Source organism: Mauremys mutica, chromosome 12 (genome assembly GCF_020497125.1).
Source record: "Mauremys mutica isolate MM-2020 ecotype Southern chromosome 12, ASM2049712v1, whole genome shotgun sequence".
NCBI lineage: Eukaryota > Metazoa > Chordata > Testudines > Geoemydidae > Mauremys > Mauremys mutica.
The window spans coordinates 77,406,126-77,432,166 of NC_059083.1; the positions used below are offsets into that span (position 1 = coordinate 77,406,126).

General features: G+C 42.4%; 1 protein-coding gene across 3 annotated transcripts in view; it reads left to right on the plus strand.

The window, feature by feature from the left end:
• Positions 1–247: 247 nt before the first annotated feature.
• Positions 248–26,041, plus strand: part of MAP2K6 (mitogen-activated protein kinase kinase 6) — an 84,978-nt gene continuing 59,184 nt past the window's right edge. For 2 of the 3 annotated variants that reach the window (XM_044982990.1, XM_044982992.1), the window contains exon 1: positions 7,910–7,937. In XM_044982990.1, the coding sequence (XP_044838925.1) occupies positions 7,910–7,937 (28 nt within the window). Of the gene's footprint in view, positions 571–7,909; positions 7,938–26,041 lie in introns of those variants that run through there. The other variant, XM_044982991.1, reaches the window with a different exon arrangement.

Sequence of the window (26,041 nt, forward strand, 5' to 3'; positions counted from 1 at the left end):
ACAACTGACTAAAAGGCTGCTGCCGGCTGCTGCCGTGACACTCCCTGTAAGCATGAGGACGTGCAGTCGTTTGTGGCGAAGCCGATTTCTGCAGTGTGAACGAGACGATTATTTTTGCAATGCATCCAGATCGACTGTGCTGTGTCGTGCAATTTTTGCAACTGTCTCCTCCTTAAGGAAGCGTTCCATGGACTTCTCCGGGAAACTACATTACCCAGTGATCACTGCGGTGCTCGTAGGAAGGACGTCTGCGCACTAAGATACTCAGATCCAAGTTTGGAGCTTTTAGCTGCCAGCCCTGGCCCATCATGTAGGTGCAGCAGAGCCTTCCCTTCCATTGCAATTGGGAAAAAAATTACTTTGCAATCTGTTTTGCAAGGTGTGCAATTGCACGGCCCCTCTCTGCAAAGAGATCTGCTGCAGCAAGTCAGAAAAACTCCAGTTGCATGAAGATTGAGCGCTTGCAGTTTGCATCTTTGTTGCAAAACTAGCTACAGAAGAGAGGCAAGGCAAAGTCTTTTGTGCTCCCCTCCCCCATCAAAGCAAAGGGGAAAATGTCTCAGCCGAGAGGTAAGGATCCGACTTCTGTTCCTCGCAAAATATGCAAAAAGGCATGCATGCATTTTCAAGTGCATGAATGCAGTTTTCGGGATGCAATTGCATTTTGAAGTTTGAGGCTTTCCATAGCTTTCAGTTGCATTTCCTGTTTAGTATGTGCCTTTTTTTTGCAGACACACACACACACACAGTTCCTGTAAGGCAGGGCTTGCAGTTCAGCTGTGCATTGACGTTATTTGCATTCTTGTGCTGGGATTACCGAGCTCTTTTTGCCTTTTGCATAGTCAGGACAGATAAAGAATGTTGAAGAGCAGATGCATGCATTACTGTATATATTTGCAAAATAGGCAAAATGCATCCAAACAGCGGATAATTTCAACTGCAGCATTAAACCAAACTTTTTTTTTTAAAAAAGGTCGCTGCAGGGATGGAAGGTGAAACTTGAGTGGAGTCACTAGGAATTAAATATATACCCATGTTTCCATGAGAAAGTACCGGTATTGTTCTGGTGCTAGTATTGAGATCATTTTCCACCGACACCTCCCACCCCCATTTAATATTTGGTAAGTTTTGGTCAAAGGCAGTGAGTGTGATATCAGATCGCTGGGAATCTGCAATGGAAGGATTGTGTTTGATTTCGCCTTTAAAATAGGCTGTGTGGGACTGGGGCAGTACTGATTTTTAGAAGCACTGGGGACTTGGGGAGAGGGCTCTCTCTTGTTAAACCTTTGGTTGTTCGGGACTCATACTCATACTGCCAAGGGGCGGGGGGGAGTTGTAGGCGATTTTTTTTAAAATGTAAAAATGCTGGGGGAATGCAATAAACATCTCAGACAGGTCTTGAATGGAATAAGTAGGCGTCACTGTGCACGTAGATGCACCTATTTGTCGGCGACGAGGTTCCTGGGTACACAAGATGCAGCTTTGAGCCGGCTGGTTCGGATTTCATATGGGAATTCTTGCATTTTGCAGCCATCAGATAGATTCTGGGGGTGGCTTAGAGACATTGCCAGCAGCGGCCACTTGGGAAGGTGTTCCTAGAACTTTAGGGCAGTCTGTCCTGCAACTTTAGTGTCCATCAATACACTTTGACTAAGTGCAGTGGGAAAGGACATGGTGAGAAGGTAAGTTTATCCTTTAACTCAAGGGGTTGCTCTCGTATTTTCCCCCCACCCCTAGTTTTGCTTTTGTAACAGAGGTGTTATATAATTTATTCCTAATTTGGATTGGCTGCAAACATCTTTTCCAGCCACGTGGAGAAATGTAAAAAAGTTTCCAACAGAAGGAGCCAAAGAAGTTTGATCATATAAAATAGAACAGGATGATGCTCACAGGACTGGTCACTAAGGAGACCCCAACCTGCTGATCTGTATCTCATAGGGGGGAATCCTGCCTCCTATGCAGTAGGGAATGGAGGGATGGAAGGTGGGTGGGATGGGGTTTTTTTTTTTTTTGTAAGATTCCCCCAGCCACAGAGTTGGAAAAACTGATCAAGCAGGACCAGATGCCTAGTAGAAAAAAAAACTTCTAAGCAGGTTTGCCTAGTAAAGGGAAAAAAGCCCATTTCTGGTTTTAACCTAACTTTTTGCGTTTCCCAGCAATAGCCCTGTCAGTTCCCTTCAGTACCAGTAAAATGGGAGTGGACAAGTAGCCAACCCACAAAACATTATTTCAGTGAATAGGCTCATTCTTGAATCCCTTTTCCATCCGTCCCACTCTCAGCTCCATCATACAAGTGCCTTTAAGTTTACATTACTTTTGAATTGAGTCATCAACAACCTTCCCCTACCTCAAGAAACTATATTGAAATAGTCATATTTGTTAGCATGAAATAAAGGCATAACATATGTTAGATCATTTAATATTGGATATGAAGTTACCTTTCCAGGCTTGTCAAAATAAAAAATAGTGAATAGCTCCTGTCATTCAACTCTGGAATCCCTACTCCTTAAGTCATTTCCAACAACTTATTCTGAAAAATTGACAAAAGATATTTAATTTGGTTTTGGTGCCTTTCTTCACACTGGAGACAATGCAGTGAAAAGAGTGGTCACTAAGTTGATATGTATGTACAAGAGCAAGTCTCATCCTTGGTTTAAATGAAAGATCAATTTTTTTAGATCCCATATTTGTACATAATTGGAAATAAAATATTCCTATTCCATCAAAAAATATGTAGGCAATAGATTTGAGGGTAGAGACCATCCTCTCTAACAAAGTTGCTTTGTTAATTGAGAAAACAGTCTTATACAGGTTTCTTTTCATTAATGTGCTTATAAACACATTAAGGCTCAGAATTCCAGTGCTAGAATTCCAAAGGTAAAATATAAGTTAAGAAGACAGCTTATAAGAAGATACAGAATTCTAGCATCTCAAACATTAAGCAGATCACTAGGAAGACATGATTTGCTTAGTTTTGTTATTCAAGAACTTAAAACTACATTCCTTTGTATGGAATTATTTCCCACCCTAAAGAAAGTGCAGTAAAAAAAGGGAACAGAAAGTAGTATCATTTCTGTATCCCAGAAGTTAATACCACCTTGATGTATGCAAAATAGTATAGAAGATTATCTGTTTCAGGAAATTACAGTACAGAAGATTTAGAATCAGTGCCAGATATGGAATATATGGCTGTCACAACTAATAGGATACTACAGAAAAAGAAAGTGAGGAAATCCCTTATTACATAGATTCCTCGCTAAACACACGAAAGTCGGAAGCTACAAGTCTGAATTAATGTGTTATAGCATAGATATACTTATTGTAACATTATCAGTTGCCGTTTACTTTTTAAATCCATATTTAAAAAAAATCTTGTAGACACAGGTTTTTTTATGTTAGAGAAGTTCTGATCACAATACTATACTGAGATCAGAGTGTGAGATAGTAAATATACTTACATCCCAGTTCCTCATTTCAGTGATTTATGATTTAAAAAACAAAACCTTAGACAAGTTAAAATGCAATGCTGTGAGAAGCTAGTCACATGTGACTCACTGACATATGTACTTATGGACTTTGACCAAAGGAAGTGCACATGTTGAATGTTACATTTTAATTATATTCCATTGTTCATTTAATTTTTTCTTGCTCCAAATCATAACTGAACAGATATAAAACAAAATAGTAACTCATGTTTATCATTTTTGTGTATAGCACCCCTATGGGTTGCTGCTGGTATAAAATTAACCTCTTCGAAGCCTTGTAAAGATTCAGGTTAGTTATGTAATATCCACTTTTCCTTCACAGTGCTATTTCAGAACTTCTTGCATTAACATATTGTCCTTACATAGTCACTTGGCCAGGAGAGAATTTGCAAAAGCAGCATAAAGTAATGCTTGCTGTAGTCCAGGAGATTTGAAGCTAGCGAGTTTGTCTAGGTGGGCAAGTGTAGGGGTTCCCCCCCCCATTTTTCAAAAGAGGGTTAATTATGGTCCCTTTATTCTCTGTGTTGTATGGAACAGTATAGTGCAGGGATTGGCAGCCTTTCAGCAGTGCTGTGCCGAATCTTCATTTATTCACTCTAATTTAAGGTTTTGCGTGCCAGTAATATATTAACATTTTTAGAAGGTCTCTTTCTATAAGTCTGTAATATATAACTAATGTATTGTTGTATGTAAAGTAAATAAGGCTTTTAAAATGTTTAAGAAGCTTCATTTAAAATTACATTAAAATGCAAAGCCCCCCAGACCTGGGCAGTGTGAGTGCCACTGAAAATCAGCTCAGCACCCGTGCCATAGGTTGCCTACCCCTGGTATAGTATATTTCAGTGGTTCTCAAACTTTTGTACTGGTGGCCCCTTTCACATAGCAAGCCTTTGAGTGCGACCCCCCCCATAAATATATTTTAAAGTGTTTTTAATTTAACACCATTATAATGCAGGAGACAAAGCAGGGTTTGGGGTGGAGGCTGACAGCTCGCAACACCCCCATCTAATAACCTTGTGACCCAAGGGGTCCCAACCCCCAGTTTGAGAACCCCTGATATATTTTATGTGATTGGCCCCTCTAGCAGAGCAGTGTTAAAAAAAATAAAAAGTAAATGTGTTCTCGATTCTTAAATGCAAAAAGTGAATCTCTCACACAACAAAAGATAGTTTTGTGTGAGAACTGAAATATCAGAGGAACTTTCCCAGGGTTGAGAAAACAGAATGTGAAACTGAAAATTAAAGGGTGAAGATTGCTGCTAAGCTATTCATCACTTAAACACAGAACTGACCAGTATTTTGAACAGCTGATTAAATGGGAGTGGTTATAGCTTAGGGTTCCCCCTCTCTTTTGCGAACTTAAGCAGATGCCATTGGTGGCACTATACCCACGCTTTTTAATAAACCAGCTTCCAACATCACTCTCTGTATTACCTATTGGTAGCCTTGGCAGCATTAGATTTTTAAGTAAGTGTCGATAAAAGTTGATTTCACTGCACACACAAACCGATGAAATTTTTTTTCCTCATTGATAATCAAAATGTACATATAGGCAAAGAAAGAAAAAGCTGCTTGAGAACTTTTTAGAGTTAGATTTAAGGATATTTATTTGGTATGTTTTGACATGTAATGTGACAATTTCTGCTTTAACTTTTTGAATCAGAAGGTCCCAAAATTGTTTGGCCACCCCCAACTGGAAAATATAAATAGATTAAAAAAAAAAAAAGAAGAAAATGCTTAAAAATAGGGCTGTCAAGAAATTTAAAAAATTGCGATTAATTGCACAGTTAAACAATAGAATACCATTTATTTTTTTTCAATGTTTTCTACATTTATAGATTTCAGTTACAACAGGATACAAGTTGTACAGTGCTAACTTATATTTATTTCTGATTAAATATTTGCGCTGTAAAAAAATAGTATTTTTAGTTCACCTAAGTACTGTACTGCAATCTCTATCATGAAAGTTGAACTTACAAATGTAGAAAATAACTGCATTCAGAACAAAACAATGTAAAACTTTAGAGCCTACAAGTCCAATCAGTCCTATTTCTTATTCAGCCAATCGCTCAGACAAACAAGCTTGTTTATATTTGTAGGTAGGGTGACCATACAGCAATGTGAAAAATCGGGACAGGGGGTGGGGGGGTAATAGTAGCCTATATAAGAAAAAGACCCAAAACTCGGGACTGTCCCTATAAAATCAGGACATCGTCACCCTATTTGCAGGAGATAATGCTGCCTGCTTCTTGTTCACAATGTCACCCGAAAGTGAGAACAGGCGTTCTCATGGCACTGTTGTAGCTGGTGTCACAAGATAGTTACATGCCAGATGCACTAAAGATACATACGTCTCTTCATACTTCAACCACCATTCCAGAGGACGTGTCCATGCTGACGACAGGTTCTGCTTCATAACAATCCAAACCAGTGCGGACTGATGCATGTTCATTTTCAGCTTCTGTGTCAGATGCCACCAGCAGAAGGTTGATTTTGTTTTATGGTGGTTCAGATTCTGTAGTTTACACATCAGAGTGTTGCTTTCAGAAGTCTTAAAAGAGCATGCTCCGCATCTCGTCCCTCTTAAATTTTGGAAGAGACTTCGGATTCTTAAACCTTGGGTGCAGGGCTGTAGCTACTTTTAGAAATCTCACATTGGTACCATCTTTGCATTTTGTCAAAGCTACCATGAAAAATTGTTTTTAAAATGAACAACTTGTGCAGAATCATCATCATCCCAGATTACTATAACATGAAATATATGGCAGAATGTGGGTAAAACAGAGCTGGAGACATAGTTCTCCTCCAAGGAGTTCAGTCACCAATTTAATGAACGCTTTATTTTTTTAAACGAGCATCATCAGCATGGAAACCATGTCCTCCTGAATGGTGGCCGAAGCATGAAGGGGCATATGAATGTTTAGCATATCTTGCACGTAAATACCTTGCAAGGCAAGCTACAAAAGTCCCATGCAGACACCTGTTCTCACTTTCTGGAAACAATGTAAATAAGAAGCGGGCAGCATTATCTCCCATAAATGTAAACAAACTTGTTTGTCTTTGCATCTGAAGTGGTTTACCCATGAAAGCTTATGCCCAAATAAATCTGTTAGTGTTTAAGGTGCCACCGGACTCCTTGTTGTTTTTGTGGATACAGTCTAACATGGCTACCCCCGATACTTGTTTGTCTTAGCAATTGGCTGAATAAGAAGTAGGACTGAGTGGACTTGTAGGCTCTAAAGTTTTGCATTGTTTTGTTTTTGAGTGCAGTTGTTTTTGAGTTTAGTACAAAAATCCACATTTGTAAATTGCACTACAGTACTTGTATGAGGTGAATTGAAAAATACTATCTCATTTTTACAGTGGAAAAATTTGTAATAAAAAATATAAAGTGAGCAGTGTACACTTTGTATTCTGTCTTGTAATAGAAATCAGTATATTTGAAAATGTAGAAAAACCATCCAAAATATTTAATACATTTCAATTGGTATCCTATTGTTTAACAGCGCAATTAAAACTGCAATTAATTTTTAAGTTAATCACATGAATTAACTGCAATTAATGGACAGCCCTACTTAAAAATAATCAATATTCATATTTTATACATATTTACATAGAACTACAGAATGTTCTGCCAAGCCTATCTATCAGGAAAGAGGTGCACACTCTGTGCTCACCCTTTATTACCAGGTCATTTCTGCAGATGTTGCCACTGGAAGAGGTGCCAGGAGTGTTTGTTCCACATGTTTTGGAGATGCAAGTGGTTCTGTGAGCACATCCTGTACCGGTGATAAGGAGTGGCTCTGGCAGAAGGTCTCCTGAGGGTGCCCTTGCACTTCTTGTATCTGTTTGATGGGAAGTTTTGTTGCCAGCTGGCTCTGGTTTTAGGAGTGCGAGAGTGAGCAGGGTTTGCAAAATGCCAGTTGGATGCTAAAGCGTATAAGGTATCCTGTCCTTCGATCTGTGAGCCACTTGTCACCAACTACGCTGTAATAGCATGGGTGGAATGGCTGACGTACTTTCCAGGACACCAGCTTTGCATAGTGCCTTGCAGACCACTTGCTGGTTATGAGTATGACACAGAATGGAAACGTTAAAATAATTTGAGCAATAAGAGTGATAAAGTAGGAAAAAGGGGTAGAGTAGAGTAGAGACTAGTGCTGTTTTTGGGTCTCAAGTGACTTTAAACCTCACAGCAACCGTGATATAGGGGAGGTATATTTTAAGAAGCATATCACGCACCACTGAAATGCGGCCACCTCTGGGGTGAAACAAGACAACTATTTAGCAGCCTCTTGAAATATCTTCAGCTATTTAGGAGAAGGGAGTGAAGATCATCATATTCAATTAAACCTGCTGGAGGGATTTAGAGAAGTAAATATTAATTCTGCCCAAAGACATTGGAATTAAAGGGATCCAGTCAACATGAAAATTATACTTCTATCAACATTTGGTATGTACTATAGTTACAAGTAACATCTGTGATGACTGGGGGGGCAGGGGGGAACATTTCCCCCCCAATATTTTCTTTAATCATTCAGTTTCTTCCTTGCTGAAAAGGTCCTTAATAAAAATTAAAAAAAAAAGTTCTTATAAGTATTTTTCTTATAAGAACCATTTTAAAAAAGGATTTAAAAAACAACTTCAAAACCATACTATCCGAGAGTGGTTTGTCAGTAACAGAAATTGTTTTAAAGTAGTCTTTTAAAAGTCAAGTTCTAGAGGAACACTTTTAGAAAGTAACATGGGACCTTGAATGATCACAAGGGAGACACAGCTGAGGTCCTGATCACATGTCATTGAAGGCACAGACACAGTGATGTGCAATTACCATATTTAACTTTTGTTACCCCTGTTTTCTCATCGCTCTCCTGTCCCTCCTTCCAAATGCCTTACCTGACTGTGTACTGTAGATTTGTTGTTGTAGCCATGTCGGTCCCAGGTTATGAGAGAGACACACAGTCACCCACCTTGTCTCTCTACTGTAGATTTAGCATTTCCAGCCCTTTACTTCACTGGATTGCGGAAATACAAGAAGAGAGATGTCAGAACGTGTTTATTTTAACTCTCACGTGGAATGAATTGTACTAATTCTGTGCTACCATTTTGCAGAGATATACACATAAGCATGCATGCAGAGTCTGAAACATGGAACAGTTCTTACAGGCAGCTAGTCAAAGTGACTCTAGCATTTCTGTTGTCAGCAGGGAGAAAAATAATTCAGACCACCTGGAAGGGAAAGTATGCCTAATAATGGCTATTGCAGCCTTATTGTTTTCCACGGGCCTCGTCACTGGATGCTGGGGTTCATATCACACATTCTTCTGTGTGTCAATTTATCTGTAAAACATCTGCATTTTAAAGACTAGCCATCTACCCTTATAATACCTAGTAGGCTTACAGGAGCAAAAAAGTTATGTAATATGTTGAATCAGTCTAGTGGCTGGGGAGATAGAGGGTCTATTCCTTTAATTCCTAAGCATGGCCAGAGCTATAATTAAAAAAAAAAAAGTTTCATTACCTGTAAAAGTGCTTAGAGGCCTGTCTGGAAATGTTTTGAGATTAGAGTTATTGGCCGCAGTGATGCTAGAAGCAAGTTTAGGACCCACGACTTATACAGCTTTAAGTACTGTGCTGTACAATAACAGAGCTTATGAAGGTGATTAAGTCTAATTTTCATATTTTCTTAGATATTGCATTTCAAAGATGTTTTCTTCTGGCCTTTCATCCCTTCCAAATCTACCTTAGTTTGGACATAAAAAAAGTGGGGAGAGGGGGAAATTTGTGATTAGTCATCCTCCATCAATGAAAAGGAGATTTAAATAGTGACCAGGGATGGGGTGGGGGAGAAGACAGTCACTTCTTTTGTAGTGTACCAGTGCTTTTTTTTTTAAGCCAAATTAAAAAGCATAATTAATTTTTAAACTGAAAATCCAGAGCACTTGGCTGGAGTTTCATACATTTCATCACACCTGTCCTATTCGCATGTGTTTATTTTAATATGTCCAACCTGCTAAAAAAACTTTTCTCCTCTTTGCCAGCTACTTCAGTTAGCGTAGAGTCATCCAGAGCAGATGCTGGACATCCTTGATCAAAATTCCAGCAAGTTACACTCATGTTTTTGCATATCATTCTTGTTCAGTTAGTGACCTACTTACTGGAAATGGAGGCTCCTTACCGTGCCAATTTCATCAGTTTGGAATCCACACACAACAGGGGATTGAGCTTGCATAAATGTAAGGCAAAAAGCCATGCAGCCAAAGGCAGGGGGAAAAGCAGCATTTTGGGGGTCTAGTCAGGTTTCATGTGTAAACGTACATAAAGTTAATGTTAGAGTTCCTTATTTCAAGAGGCTTAAGTGGAAAGAAAGGGCACCACTCATTAGGTTTGCTACCTGGCTTAGAGGGGAAGTGAAGGTAGCTATAAAATAAAAAAGTAGTAACAAGTAGAATAAAGGAGAAGTTGATAGTAATGAATATAAATCAGATGCTAGGAATTGTAGAAAATTGATAAGGGAAGAAAAGGGACACAAGGAGAACTATGGCCAGCAAAGTTACGGACAGTAAAAAGGTGTTTAAGTACATTAGGAACAAAGAATCCTAACAAGGCTTGTGGTCCATTACTAGATGGAAGTGGTAGAATTATTGATAATACAGAAATGTTTGTTTTGTTTGAGAAATATAGATGATGTAGTCATCTCATATAAAGCTTTCCATTCCACTAGTATCTCAGGAGGATATTAAACAGCAGCTGCTAAGTTAGAGATTTTTAAGTTAGTGAGGCCAGATAACTTGCATCCAAGAGTTTACCAAAAAAAAACAAAACACAAAAAAAAAACCCCACGCTAGTAGAGGTGTTGGACTATTAATGTTGATTTTCAATAAGTCTTGGAACAGGAGGGAAATTCCAAAAGACTGGAAGAAAACTAATGTTGTGCCAATATTTAAAAAAGGTAGATAGGACAACCCAGTTAATTATAGGCCTCACAGTCGGTCGTTGATCCTGGGCAAGATAATGGGGTGCTTAATGGGGACTCAAATACTAAAGAATTAAAGGAGGTGTGGCGGGGCGACGACTCACCAGCGTGGCACATCCTGCTGGTGGTCCTGGGAATTAGCTCTTCACCTGCCCCAGAGTGCCCTCTGTAGGCTGGTGTCTCACCTGCCGCTGGCCCCCATGTCCCTCCCAGACCCTGGTGCCCTTTTACATCAGGGTTCTGCCCCCTGCAGTAACCCACAATCTGGGTTTCCCCTCCCAGGGGAACTCCGAACCCCCTATTCTCCCCTTGCCTCAGTGGCTACTGCCAGTCATCATCTAGCCCCCCGCTCCCTGGGACAGACTGCAGTCTGTAAACCACTCATCATCGGCAGCTGCCTCTGCAGCCCCAGTACCTTTTGTAGGCTCTTAACAAGGCCTGCAGCCTGGGGTTTTTCTAGGCTGGTGTTCCCCAGCACTGCCCCACCTCAGGTACCCTACCCAGCTCTTAGGGTAGGTTTACACTTACCGGCCGGGTCGACGCGGTGAGTTCGACTTCTCGGAGTTTGAACTATCGCGTCTGATCTAGACGCGATAGTTCGAACTCCGGACGCGCTGCGGTCGACTCCGGTACTCCGCCACGGCAAACGGCGGTGGCGGAGTCGACGGGGGAGCCACGGAGTTCGACCCCGCCGCGTCTGGACGGGTGAGTAGTTCGAACTAGGGTACTTCGAATTCAGCTACGCTATTCCCGTAGCTGAATTTGCGTACCCTAATTCGAACCCCCTTTTTAGTGTAGACCAGGCCTTAGGCAGCCAGGAGCGTCTCTCTCATAAGCTACAGAGTGTGAGAGCACCTGGCTCACAGCCCTTTTATAGGGCCAGCTGTGGTCTGATTGGGGAAACAGCCACAGCTGGGGCCATGCCCCAATCAACCTAGCCTTCTCTCTCAGCCCTGGCCCTCCCCCAGGGCTGGCTTTTAACCCCTTCTTAGCCGGAGTGGCATGACTGCTCCGCTACAGGAGGGAACATAACTAATGCCAATTAACATGGGTTTATGAAAAAACACATCCTGTCAAACTAATTTGATTATTTTTGAGGGGGTGGGGGGAAGAGTTTGGTTGATAAAGGTAATACTGTTAGACTTCTGTAAGGCATTTGACTTGGTACCACATGAGATTTTGATTTAAAAATTAGAAAGATAAAGCTAAGCAGGCACACATTAAATGGATTAAAAACTGGCTTACTGATAGGTCTCAAAATGTAATTGTAAAACAGGCAGTCGTCATTGACTGGATTTGTTTCTTGTGGGTTTCCACAGGGATCCATTCTTACCCTATACTATTTATGTAGGAAGTGGAGGGCAAAAAACCAAACCACCACCAACAAAAAAGCCAGATAGTGCTTACAGGTGAGAAGTTGGGAGAGTGGGAAATAATTAAGAGGATAGGTCACTGATACAGAGCCATCCAGATACAAGCAAACAACATGTGTTTTGGTATGGCAAAATGTAAACAAACATCTAGGAGCAAATCCTCAAGGCCACACTTACAGGAGGGGGGACGCTATCCTGGGAAGCAGTGAAAAAGATTTGGGGATCAAGCTGAACATGAGCTCCCAGTGTGACCCTGTGGCCACAGGGGCTGATGCAATCCTTGGCTGCATCAACATCAGAGTCTCACGTCGTAGTCGTCGTCGAGGTATTTGACCTCGGTCTTTGGCACTAGTGTGCCAGCTACGGCAGTCCTGGTGTCCACAGTTCAAGAGGGATGCTGATAAATTGGGGACGGGTCAGGTGAAGCGCCACAAGAACAATTAAAGGATTAGAAAACCTGCCTTACAGTGATAGAGCTCCTAGAATCTATTTAGTTGAACAAAGAGACGGTTAAGGGGTGACTTGATCACAGTCTATAAGTATCTGCCTGTGGAACAAAGATTTATAGTGGGCTCTTCAGGTAGAAGACAATCCAATGGCTGGAAGTTGAAGCTAGACACGTTCAGCCTGGAAATAAGGTGTAAATTTAAACAGCAAGAGTAATTAACCATTGGGACAACGCAGCACGGGTTAGGGTGGGTTCTCCATCACGGATTTTTAAAAACAAAAATCCCATCTTGATTTAACACCTGCTCTAGGAATTATTTTTGAGGATGTTCTCTGGCCTGTGCGCCACAGGAGGTCAGACTAGTTGATCACAATGGTCCCTTCTGGCCTCGGAAGCGGAATGTCTGAAAATAGAGCTTGAGAAGTGGCACGTGGACAGCTAGAGGGAATTGCAAGCTTTTAAAATCAGATTACGTTGTGTAGTTGTAGGCAAGATGTCACGAAGGGAAAAACATTTTCTTCACTTGGGGGCGGGGAAGAAGCTCATCTGACCAGAGCTAATAGACACAATTTATTGCTTAGCCACACGTCCCTTCCATGCAGTCACTGTTTTGTTGGTCTGTTTAGTTTACATATTTACACTCAAAGCGGGCATTTATCAGAACATAATGAGAAATGTAGGAATTTGTTTCTTCCATTAAAACCCCAGGGTGCTGTCAGCTCTTAACTTGCTTGTATGGGGCAAACAAAGGAAAAAAAAATAAATAAATCAAGAGATGCAGAGAAGGAGCCAAAAATAAAACAAACTATAGCAAATACTGGCTACAGGAATCCATACTTTGTACGGTTACTGAAAGTAGGTACAGTTTATGAAGGCACCATACATTTAGATTTTATAACTCAATTTGCAGGTGGCGTCTCAGTATAAAAATGTAACTACAGTAAAAGAAACACAAGCAGAACATTCATTAGTTGTGTGTGACCTCAGAGTATCATGAGCATCACAATTGGCTTAGCTCCTCTGTGTTAATTACAAACAATATTTGAAGGTGGAAGATGCACTTAAAAGTCAGAGGTGCAGAATCAAATTAATTGTGTCTTGGAGAGTAAAGACCCAACCCTGAAAGTAGTTCTTTCCATGCACACGCTCACTCTCTCAAATAGTCTCAGTGGGAGTACATGCAGGAGTTACTATTTGCCTGATCAGATGCTAAAGCAATGACTTCTTTATCAGACTATAAATTAAATCTGTGATTAGTTACCTCAATCTGAATCGCCCCTCTTAAATGCTTCTCTAGAGAACAATAGATTTAGAAGATCAAGACCAGTTATTGTAGGAGGGGACTTTGATCCTTTATTGACAAATCTAAAGTTTGATTAAAATAAATGAATTAAAAAAAAGTTACCCTGCAGAAAAGAGCAGTTCCCCAGCCCATAAGGGATTTGTGAAAGGGGGAGGTTTTATATATGAATTGTCACATCCTTACAAAAGGAAGAGACTTTATTTTTTAGCAGGTCAGAATAGTCCAGAAGTGATTATTAAGTCACATTTCCCTAAACGGTCCACTCATTTATTCTCTCTCTAGAGGGTCTTGATTATTTGATCACGTGACTTAACACTAGCAAGCATCTCCTAATTCCCAATGCACAAGGCAGATGACAGCATAATAGAGTTACTAAATGTTCCACAAATTCCAAGAAAATCAGAATCAACAAGTCTCTGTGGCACAAGCACCGAAAGAGAGCTGGCCATACCATCCTATGAATGCTTTCCAGCCCTCCAAACAAGAGAGCGAGTTCTCTTGTGTCCCCTCCGAGGGAATAATAAATCTAAATCTCACCCAGAGTTCAGGAACTGGACTCAAATTATTAAGAAAATCTTAACAGCGGGGGGACAGACAGGGCGGGAAGTGGGTTAAGAGAGAAAGTCAGTGGTATCCTCAGGTATCAGAGGAGTAGCTGTGTTAGTCTGTAGCCACAACAACGAGGAGTGAAAGCGTCTTCCCAAATAAATCTGTTAATCTTTAAGGTGCCACCCGACTCCTTGCTGTTTTAATTGTATCCTCAGGAAGACAAGCGACTGAGGCTGTTGCTCAACATCTGTTCAGGCCGAGATCCTTAGCGAAGCTTTTAGCAAAAGGGTGTAGGCAAATTACCTTTTCCCTAAGGGACTGGATAGCCATCTCTGGTGGCCTGCATCTATGTTCCCCATGCCTTATAATACAGCCCTGCATGCCCAAATAAGAATGCTTCGACATTTTACTAGGCATCTTTTCCTGCAAACACACACCTTTCGCATCTTCATTTAATCCTTATTGTGAGTTAACATGCGATCCTCCTTGATGCCTGGTGCCCTGCTGGCTATTGTCATTGGGCAGCCAGTTCCCATTGTCCAACATAGGGCTGGCGCATTGTCTGCATCATCTGCCAACACCTATAGTCATCAGTCCATTGTCTCAAGCCTTTCTTTAGTCCACTAGCAGATGAGGGTAGCAATGCTGTGCTCCACGAATACATTGTTTGAGGAAGCTGCTGTAGGATTAATAGAGGCCTAAAAACCACCCTGACAGAAATTGGCTCCTCTGTTGTCCACAGAGTTGGTCAGCTGCATTCCAAATGGCCACCATAGGGTGGCAGTTGACTGCTCTAATGTTTAGCAGGCCAGTTGCTGATAGGACCAATACTGATACATGCAACACATCCTGTACAAAAGGAACAGTCTGGAATTCACAGCCAAAGAGGATCAGCCTTTAGATAATGTTAAAACAGCAACAGAATGAGCTTCAAGGCACCTGACAGTCAGGGTGTGGGCTCAGTTCCTTGTATGCCTTCAACGCAGCCCGAGCTACCTTGGAAGGAGGCATGTTAAGCAGGGAAATCAAGCCTTAGAAGGTTAAAACCACTGTAAGAGCCATCCCAGATCCAGGGGTTAGTGAGATCTTGGCACCAGGCAACGAGAATATCTGAGAAAAAACATCACCCTCCACAGATTTTGTTGAAGTGTCCCCTTTCAGATCAGTTTTCTGTGGCTTTTTTTTAGACTGTAAGCGGTGAGGCTGGGACTCTGTTTTGTGTTTGTACACCTAGCATATTAGGGTCCTGGACCATGATTGGGGGATCTTAATTAATTAATTATTAATAATAATAAATAATTGCTGCTGCTGCTAACTAGAGAGGAGTAAAGGACCGGTTTTCTCTTTTGAGCGAGGCAAAGTTCTTCCATTTGAATGCAGCCTCTGTTCTTGGTGGTTCTTTTTATTGGCTGACAGCTGTGGGATCTCCCATCCTGAAAAAGAATATCAATGAGAAATAAGCAGAGTTTGAGCTTTGGAAGGGCTGAGATTGATTTTATAACCAGGTGACATTACAGGCTTCTTCCTCTCTAAAGGGGGAGGGGTTTAGTGTAATCCATCTCCTTTGAAACTGGCGCAGAGGGGGGTGGGGGGAGAAGGGACTTTACAAACCCTGCTGAGTAAAGATTAAAACCCCCAAATACACCATGTAAGAAAGCAAACAGTGTTTTAAATTGTAGGGTTATGCAGGAAGCTGGAATGAAGCCATTAAAGTTCGCAGATCTGGAAATCTCCTGCGAGTGTATCATAAAAGAGAATTTATATTCTGAGAGGAGCAGCCACAATCGCACCTTCATTAGTAAAGATAGCTACTGGCAACAGCTATATCTTAGAATATAGATTTAAAATACAGTTCTCCTCCAAGGAGTGTTTGGTGGTTTTTTTTTTTTTTTTTTAATAAAGTCTCCTGTTCCACAAATCCTCCCCGTGTTTATATGCAAAGTCATAAATCACCGACTATGGTGACACGTTTTTATTGCTCTTTGGTCCTGTTAGCCCTGCAGCAGGAAAGAGCTAGCGTGAGCTTGGATTCCGGTTCTTCTTCTGCAGCATCAAGATCACTTCCTAAAATTCAGTCAGTGGCACCTGAGCAATCCCACTGCCTCCAGAGGCATAATTTGAAAGTGATGGATTCCACAGGTCCCGAGTGAGGACAAGATCTGGTCTGCATGAACCTCTGCTACTGGTGGACTGCGCATGTAGGAAAAAAACCTAGTCAGACTTACACAACCCAGGCTGAGTTTTTAGGGCTGGCAGCTGGGAAGAGGGACGCCCCCCCCAGTTTGATAGTAAAATTGAGCACACGATGTTGAAGACAGAGAGAAGTTTAAACACCCCACAGGGCAGAGTCACTTTTCAGACTAGCACCACACTGATCCATGCACTGGAATTAGAATTCCAAACAGACCTTAATGCTTAGCCATACCAATTCATGTTTTCAAAGCCCAGAAGACTGACCCTCACAGCATACCTGCAACAGGGGTGTCATTTGTTGTGTGGCAAGGGGGCTAGCTGCCCCCTGCAAACCTTGGTTTGCCCCCCAGATTCTTCACAGGTCTATGCACTCCCTTTCGTCCCTCCTTCCCGCCTTTGCAGGATAATATAGAATTTTCTTTGTACTGACAACTCCACCCCCTCCCCCACACCACCACATATTTCCCTCTGTTATCTAAAACGCATAAAGGTTGACAGAGTAGCACATTAATTGTAAAGAAATTAAATGCAAACCAGTGGTTCAGAACATTTTCCTCCCATTTATCAGCATGAGATTTTCCAAGTGTTTGTAATCCCCTAATACCTAACCTGTTACTGTCTGCACCAGGGGTTTGGAAGCTAAGATTTGGGATCAATTACTACCTGATAAATCTCAACACACGAGTCTCTGATTTACTCAGACAGCTATAAAGAAAGCTAATATGAGCAGTTATACACACTGGAACTGTGGAAATAGAGCTAACCCAGGTGTTACAGAGTTGGCCTTTAAGATATTTCTTCCTGGAAGGAGTAAGGAGAATCAGAGCAGACTGACCTCCTTGCTGTTCTGAAGGACCATACATCAGACATTAGTAACATGCCCAAAACATACACACACGATTTCTACTGACGACTTGAGTTATTGCCGAGTCCAGGTTGATAAATGCACTAGAGAACAGACTATCAGGCACAAGACATGGAACAAAGTGACCTCACACTTTTACAATTTACAAATAACATTTCAGCTGAATGAAGACACAGAAAGAGACACTACCGAGGTCTGTAGGATTAAGCCTGGGGTTATGGGTACATACAGCTAGATCAGATCCCACTGTCTTGTTTTTGTGACAAGACAGAGGGTATGGCTACACTTACAAATCTGCAGCGCTGGTAGTTGCAGCGCTGGTCGTCCAGCTGTGCAGGGCCAGCGCTGGTGTGTGGCCACACTCACAGCTACCAGCGCTGGTGTGTGGCCACATTTGCAGCGCTGTTGGGAGTGATGCATTATGGGCAGCTATCCCAGCGTTCAAGTGGCAGCAACGTGCTTTTCAAAAGAGGGGGGTGGGGTGGGGCGTAGTGTGACAGGGAGCGGGCGAGAGAGGGAGAGTGGATTTTTGGAGCCAACACTGTGTGTTACCTTCCTGCCTTGAAAAATCAGAACATGTTCCCGATCCCTTACCCTTAACTCTTAACTGCAAACAGCCTGCAGCCAACAGACTCCCTCTCTCCCCTCTGCCCCGTTTCTGTCAAGCAAACACTCACTCCCTGCCTGCCTCATTATCTCATTTGATTGTTCACAGATTGATCACAGCAAACAGGAGCTGTGTTTGTAGATAAGCAGCTCCAGGATCTACGGAGCTACGGAGCTCCGAGTTCACAACAAAACAAAGAGAGGCTGCATAACAAAACAAAGAGTAATTTATAAAAGCATTCTGGGATATCTGCTAATACCCTGGAGGCCAATAACAGCGCTGGTGTGTGGCCACACTTGATGACCAGCGCTGCAATCTTTATTCCCCATGCTGAGCCAGGTGTACGGCCAGCGCTGCAGCCAGGGAGTTGCAGCGCTGGATGTGCCCTGCAGGTGTGGACACTTACTAACTGCAACGCTGGAAAGCCTCCACCAGCGCTGCAACTCGCAAGTGTAGCCATACCCAGAGACTAAAAACATAGCTGGTATCTTTTAGCCAGGACAGATAGAAAAAACTGTTCTGAACCTGCAGCCCTTTGAACGGAGGCAGGGCACATACCCTTTGTGATACAAATGCGTTTACTCCTGCTAATACCAGCATACCTTTCTTCCTTATAGTGTGAATGGAGTTTTAGTCCTGTTATTAGGCTGCATCCTTTGTAAGCTAGAATGGGATCTCTCTAACACCCATTCAGACTGCCCTTCCCAAGAAGGCAAGAGCTAGAAGAGCTTTCTGCATTAGGAGAACCCTGCTACCCCCATGTGCATTTTAAAACAAGGCTATTTCTTCTCAGCTTTAGAAAAGTATTTATGCTGTGTGCATATTTGTGAAGATACTCACCAGTTTGGGCCCATTGTTAAGACACTTGCTTCACTATCAGCTTTTTTTCTTCCTCTAAGGCAGGTTTCCTTTCAGAGCAGCTTGTTTTAAAGAGACCACTTGATAGCTGATTGGCAGAGCTCTAACCACAGGGCATCCTGGGAAATTTAACTAACCTCATAACTCAGTCATGGGGGGGAGGGGGAACCACCCAGATTTTGTGGGTTCTGGGAATCATTTTCTTTATAAGAGGCATAATGGTGGGTATTGATCTTTGAGGTTCTGATTTTACAAATTCTTATGTGTTTAACAATAAGCATGTGAGTGGATCTTCAAGTTAAGCATTTGCAGTGTTAGGGATAAATCTTTTCTTAACTGCTCCACTTAGCAGTCATAGGATGGGCTGCAGTGTGTAAACGCTATGTGCGTGCCTGGCCGTACTTGTTTTTCTGTCAAATACTGTCTGCATATGCTGTTGGTTCTAGCAACTTAAGTGATTTTTTTTTTATTTATACCCCCCATGGTCTCAAAATACCAATCTTGCACAGGGAGCTCCAGAGAGAGTGCGGCAGGAATACTGTGATGTGGGGGGTACACTTGAAGCTCCTGAATGAGAAAGCCTATTCCTAATTCAAGGGCTGGAACTTTCCCAGGGGGCATTTGTTGCACCTGGTCTCACTTGGCCTGGAAGGGTCATAAGGAGAATAGAACTGAGGTACTCAGGCAGACATGAGTGTGGGCACAGTATTGAAAACAAAAAAACGCACTATAGTCTCGTGTGTTATTGCTATGCTGTAGGACGCTCATCCTGCCTGCTTCCCAAATTGAAGATAAAGCTGCACTCTGGGTAAACAGATGTTTCTGTTTTGTACACTGTGTACTTTGTCATGAGATACAAACCCACTTAGCAGATGTCTAAAATGATAGCTAGAAATTTACGCCTGTTGCTCCAATTTGGTTGAAGAGGGTTTCTCTTTTGGCCAAGATTCACTCTAATTATCAGTGGATATGGGATCAATTGGAAGGCTCAGGAAATCTTATTCTGTGAATCCAGTCCTGCAAACATATAAACTTATGCTTTCTGGGACTACCTGCATGTGTAAAGCTATGCATATATTTAAGTGTTTGCAGAATCAGGCCTACAGTTGTTGCATGAGAAATTCATTGCCCTAAAAAGGGCTTCCCTCTAATACCTATGAGCTTTTACTTGCTGCTAATCTCTGTTCCTTGTTTTTAAACAGCTGTTGGTTTTGCTAAAAATGTTAAGATTGCAAAAATGGAAGAGCCATTATTCTTTTAGCATCTTCCTTTTCCTTCTCTAAGTTCTAATATGTCAGCTAGAGGGTTCAGTAGTTGATACCCAAGTTTTGGAAATCTGAGGAGGATTGTCTTCTGGCTTTCAGGTGTTTTGAATTTAAATTCATCAGCCTGCCAGGGAGACATTAAGATACCTACCTGTGTAGGTAGGACCTATACATGTATTTTGTTCTGCTACATTGCCAGCAGAGGGCGTAAGAGTTAGCTCTCAATGTGTGCACCCTGAGCAGTTTGAGATCAATGATGCTAATACTAAAAGAAAACAAAAAACCCCAAAACAGGCCTTATCAAAGGCAATGGAGGGATGCTTAAAGGGACAGCACCAGGGTAATTTAGTCTTTAAAAAAAATAAATAAAAGCTTTTACAGACCCCAAGACTAATAGAAATGTCTGCTTGAAACTAAACCAGAATGTTGTTAAAACAAATATTCCCTTGCAGTGTTATGCTAATATATGAAGACCCTGAAAGTGAAATTGATTAGGGGTGTCCCCTGGGAGTGAAGTGCACAATGTAAATAGTATAAATGTCACAAAGTAAATTAGGTCCTTATAACTCACAAGTGCTGTTTGAAACACAGGAAAAGAAAGTTCAATTACTCTGACTGTCGCTAAAAGAAAAGAGGGACTAACTGCCAAATTCAGCTAAATGACAGTAGGAGGGGTCCCTAAAGAACCACTTAAGGCTTTGGCAGGCTGTGGTGATATTAACCTGTAGGGAAAGAAAATTAAAGTCCCATGCTAAAATGTACTATAGTCTGCACATTGCGATTCTGCTTACAGTGAAACCTCTGCAAGTGAAGTTACTTTTTCTTTTCTTTTTCCAAGTATCACTACAAAAAATATTCTTATTCCAAAATAAAAGTTAAACAAACATTCTAATTATAGCCACTAACAAAAATAAAAAAAATAATAATGGTCTCTTGATGGCATTTAGGACTTAAATTTTTCTCATAGAACTTTAAATATGGGTTATAAGAGTACTAAGGAAGTGTAAATGTTTGGGGTTTATATGTAATATTTCATTAGTGAAAGATGGTTGTAAACATGGTATAAACTGCTGATACTACAACATCTGTAACATGCGGAACCAGTTAAATCTATTCTTGGTAAAAGGAGATGCCTGTGGCTGGGTAGGTAAGGCCCATGGTAACAAATGAAACTGTAGCTCTGATTAGCTGTGCAATACCACTCATGTTTTATCCTACTGAAAGAGTGGTGATGCCACAAGTGATAATTACTTGGTGAAATTTTATTCAGTGATACTGTTTCTTTACTGGGGTGCGATGTACCAATTTAACATCACTTGGGTGGATTGAAAATTATAGGGAAGATAAACTCAAAACTGCTTTTCTCTATTGTGGTTTTTAAGCCATGATTCTGCAAAGATTTCTGCACATGCTCAATGAGTCCCATTAAATTTGGTGGGGCTTCTCCTGGGTGTAAAATAACTCGTTTCAGGATTGAAGCCTGAGCAAGAGATGCAGACTGTACGCTCTCCCCACAGCAGGGGTAGGCAACCTATGGCATGTGTGCCAAAAGTGGCACACAAGCTGATTTTCAGTGGCACTCACACTGCCTGGGTCCTGGCCACCGGTCCGGGGGGCTCTGCATTTTAATTTAATTTTAAATGAAACTTCTTAAACATTTAAAAAAACATATTTACTTTACATACAACAGTTTAGTTATATATTATAGACTTATAGAAAGAGACCTTCTAAAAATGTATTACCGACACGTGAAACCTTTAAATTAGAGTGAATAAATGAAGACTCGGCACATCATTTCTGAAAGGTTGCCGACCCCTGCTCCACAGACATTCCAGGCAGGAAGGCTGCAATTAAGCACTTGCTAGAGTGCTTTGCAGAGGTCCACCCCTGTTCACTGCAGCCCTTGAATATATCCGTAGAGTGCAGTGTGTGATTAAGTGCCTTGCTGAATAGGGGAATGCTTTTCTGAATCAGGGCCTAAAGGCAGACTTCATTTTGAAAACGAAGACTTTGAATAACTCCTGAAGGACTGAGGTTGTAAGCAGAGAAAAGCGGGACAGAGGTGGTGATTTGAAAATAGTTTTATGGAAATACTGTAGTTTTGAACAGAGAAATAGAAGGTGCTAGGATTGAAATATTCATGCCATCAGCTAAACCTGATGAACATCGATGGCCTAGATTCCTCCCTCCTTCCCCCCCAGTGCTAAAAAGCCTCTTATAACCTGCAGACGTGTCAGGAACGTAACAGGCAGTATTCTAACAATCTGGATTGCCTTTGCTTGAGCAGCCAGTGGTCCTTGGCAGAATGACAATACAAATGTGATTGATGTTTCACTGGGGACTCAGCAGTGATACTCTGCCCCCCCCGCCACTCAGGTCACTGGATTTTTATTAGTGCTGTTACTTCCAGAGATAAGTGGGATGATGAGAGGCTGTGGGGGCTTGCAAAACTGTTACGTGACCAGATGCCTCAAACTTCTTGAAATATAGATTTATTTTTTTTTGGTGATACATATGGTGAAGTAGGTGCCATGCCTGTGAGTGATTCGGATCACTTACTTGGAGGGGCAGGGTCTCTGCCAACTGAATCCCCTGCTGCCCATGCTCTGCCAGTTCATCTCAATCTTCTTCAGTGCTGGACCCCTCATGAGTAGAGGCGGGTGGTCATGCACATCATTCTGGTGGTGAGTTTGTGAACGCAGATGGAGACAACGAAACTTGTCTTGGTTGGACTTGACTGATTATGTCCAGACACGGACAAGCTAATGGAATAAGCCATCACCCCATCTTGCTTATAACTAGTCTATTTGTTTTACAGCAGCACCTGGAGGGCCCAGTTGAGATCAGGGCTGAGTGCTATACAAACATAGTGAGAGAGTCCCTGCTGTGAAGAGCTCACTGTTCAGACCAGGCAAAGTGACAGAGGGGAAACTGAGGCAGGGATAGATGAAGTGACTTGCACAGAGTTACACCCAGCAGATCATTGGAAGAGCTATTAGCTCAGGAAAAAAAGAAAGGAGTAATCTGTAGCCTCCATTTGCACGCCTGAGAGTCTTCTGGAAATCTCTCTGCCTGCAATGGCACTAATGATTTTGAAGGAAGAAATCTCTCTTCTCACCCTTTGTCACCTCTCTCCTCACCCTGGTCTGTGTGTACTAATGTCAGCGTGGGGGCAGCAGATGCATGTCTTGAGCGACTTTGTCTTAGGGAATGCCATTCGGGGCAGTCAATTACATCATTTTAGCTCTTGGAGCACCTCAGTCCTTGCTGCAGAGACCTGAGGCGGCAGCTAAAGGGTGTTTGCTATTGCACTTCCAAACTCCATGCCACGTTAGCTTCCCCTCGCTCATCTGGATGTGTCCAACAGGGACAAGGTTCTGCCAGCCAGCGGCACCAGTCTGGCTCTGAACAAGCTGTGAAGAGCCAAGTGGGTTAAGAGCTAGTTGTGAAAAGCAGGTTATTTTGCTTTTGGGGAAAAGCTTACAAGTGAAAATGACCCTGTTAGGCCCTAATTGATCTCTGGCGTAATTTCAGTCTAGGCAACAAAGTAACTGCAGGGATGAACTTGGCTCTTACACTATAATAGATCATAAGCTAGATCTATTATACTGAACATTAGCTAGATGTGAGGGGGACTTGTGGATATAAGCAATAGATTTGAAGCCAGTTTTGTTTCTGCATAAAGAGAAAAGCCCAAGTTGCTTGCACAGACACCTTATTGCACCTGTACAGCGAGGCTGGGATGAAAGGCTGAGCGCTGAAAAAAATGCCTGTTAAACTAATGAGTAAAAATAACCATGTAAGGAAAGGAAAATGTTTGGAAAGAGGAACAAGACACGTGAGTGTCGCAGTCCTCAAGCTGATCTTCCTGCTTTTCCCAGACAGTATTTCTATCAGCTGGCAGAACGTGTGGCACGTTTATTTAAGTCACAGAAATTTGAATTTCATGTTTTTTTAATGCTGCTAACTAGGAGCTTCACAAGCTTCCACAAACCTTGGCATGCGGTCCAGCACGTCTTAGCACAACATATCCTTCAGCACAGACAGCTGTCCCTGTCTGGTTTGAAAAAGCAGGTGTATTTTTGTCTTATGCCAGGGTCACGGCACACCTTTGAGCTAGGCACATATATAAATGAGGGACACCGAGAGGTTAAGTAACTTGCCCAAGGTCATGTAGGGAGTCAGTGGTAGAGCTGGGACTGGAACATACTCATCTTCCTTATTTGATGTATTTCAAAGCAGGGACTTCAGTTTAAAGAGCATCATCCCTTTGACAGATCCTCAGCTGGTAGAAGTTGTCAGAGTGCCATTGAAGTCAGTGGCAGTTTGTGGCACAAATCCCCAGCTGGCGCCACGCGCAAGTCTTTGAAATCAGTGGGGCTCCATTCAGGTGCCAGGGTCTGCCTGTGGGGATGAACATGCAGGATCCAAGCCAATATTTGTACCGTCAGTTCACCCACAGGAGCCGATCTCACCATCTTCCGCTCTAAGTGCGAGGCCCAGTTCTTGCCTTCCCTAGCAAGCCTCTAGCAGTGTGTGTGTGTGTGTCTTTATGCAGATGTACATTGTGTATGTATAAATATCCAGAAGAAACCATTCCACTGCACACACTTCTCCCCCGGGGCAACAAGGAGAGTAGAAACACAGGACAGATGTTAGTCAGATTCCTTAATGTATTACTGGAAGGTGCTCAGATATTATAGTGCTGAGTGGGATATAGGAACCGATACAGAACAGTTGGAGCACTTGCATTACTACCTATCCAATGAAAGTAATAGATAATATCTCCACTGATATGCTAGATAAGCATCATCAGCCCCATTTTACAGAGAGAGAGAAACCAAGGTAGGGAGATGAAGTGACTAGCCCAGGGTCACTCATTAGGCCACTGGCAGAGCTGGGACTAGAACCCAGGTCTCCTGAGGTCCAGTCCTGTACTCTGATAGGCCACACCGCTTCCTTTGGAAGACAAGCATGATGCGGGATAGTGATAAAGCCATTCATGTCCCCAGCCTGTTGAGGTGCTTGAGTAGCTGCACAATTAAAATGGTGGCAAAAAGGTGATAAGTGTTATGAAAACAAGTTAAGACACTAGCACATAATGGAAGTTATTAAGGTCCAATCTCCATCCTTAGAGGTTTTGAAGGCCCGGCTTGACAAAGCCCTGGCTGGGATGATTTAGTTGGGGTTGGTCCTGCTTTGAGCAGGGGGTTGGACTAGATGACCTCCTGAGGTCTCTTTTCAACCCTAGTCTTCTATGATTCCAATCCTGCAGTCTTTATGCAGGCACAACTCTTGTCATTATTTCACCTTTATGTTGTATCATCTACCGGTGCACAGCAAGGTCAGGGCCCCTTTGTGCAAGTCACTGGCTAAATAAGGACTTTTGCTGATGAGAGGCTGAGTAAAGGTCGCAGGATTTTCCCCTGGCCACAGAAACTGACAGCGCTGCTGCATCTTGGCTGCAAATATCAGCCCATTCCTGGCACCAGCACAACTGAACAGCAGGCGTCTCTCTCTCTCCCACCCCCCGCAGCACTTTTCCAGATCTGAGCTATCTGCTTAGAATTCTGTTGCTTTGGCATTTTCTTGTTGCACTTCTTGCTCCTCTGGGTACTGTTCAGATAGGCAGCGTCTTCTGGGCCAGGAAAGGGGGAAGAGCTGAACAAGGCACCGATTTCCTCAGGACTGCGGTAAATTAGAGGGCAGTATGTGGAAGGCAGAGTTTCTTTTCCTGGTCATTGTCCTGTATCCTCTCCTGCATGCTCCTAGGACAATCCAGTGAGTAGGCACATAGCTGTGCAGACTGAAACAGGAGGGAAAAATATACACAGACCTCCTAGAGCCAGAGCTACTTACTCAGTTTTTACCCAGCTAACTGTTAGTCATGGCATGAAGTCAGACAAACAAACAGCCAATAAAATCAGCGGTGCTGGCAAGCCTTGCAGATGGCAAATGCACAGGGGTGGTCGCAGTTTGGAAAGAAAGGGAGAGGGCTCAAGCAGGGACCTGGGGTGAGATCCCCAGCTGTGCTCTGGCCCCTTGATGTTGAATAAGTAGGTCTGAGCAGCATACGCTGGCTGGGGTAGGATTCCCCTGGTGCAGGCACCAGGACGACAG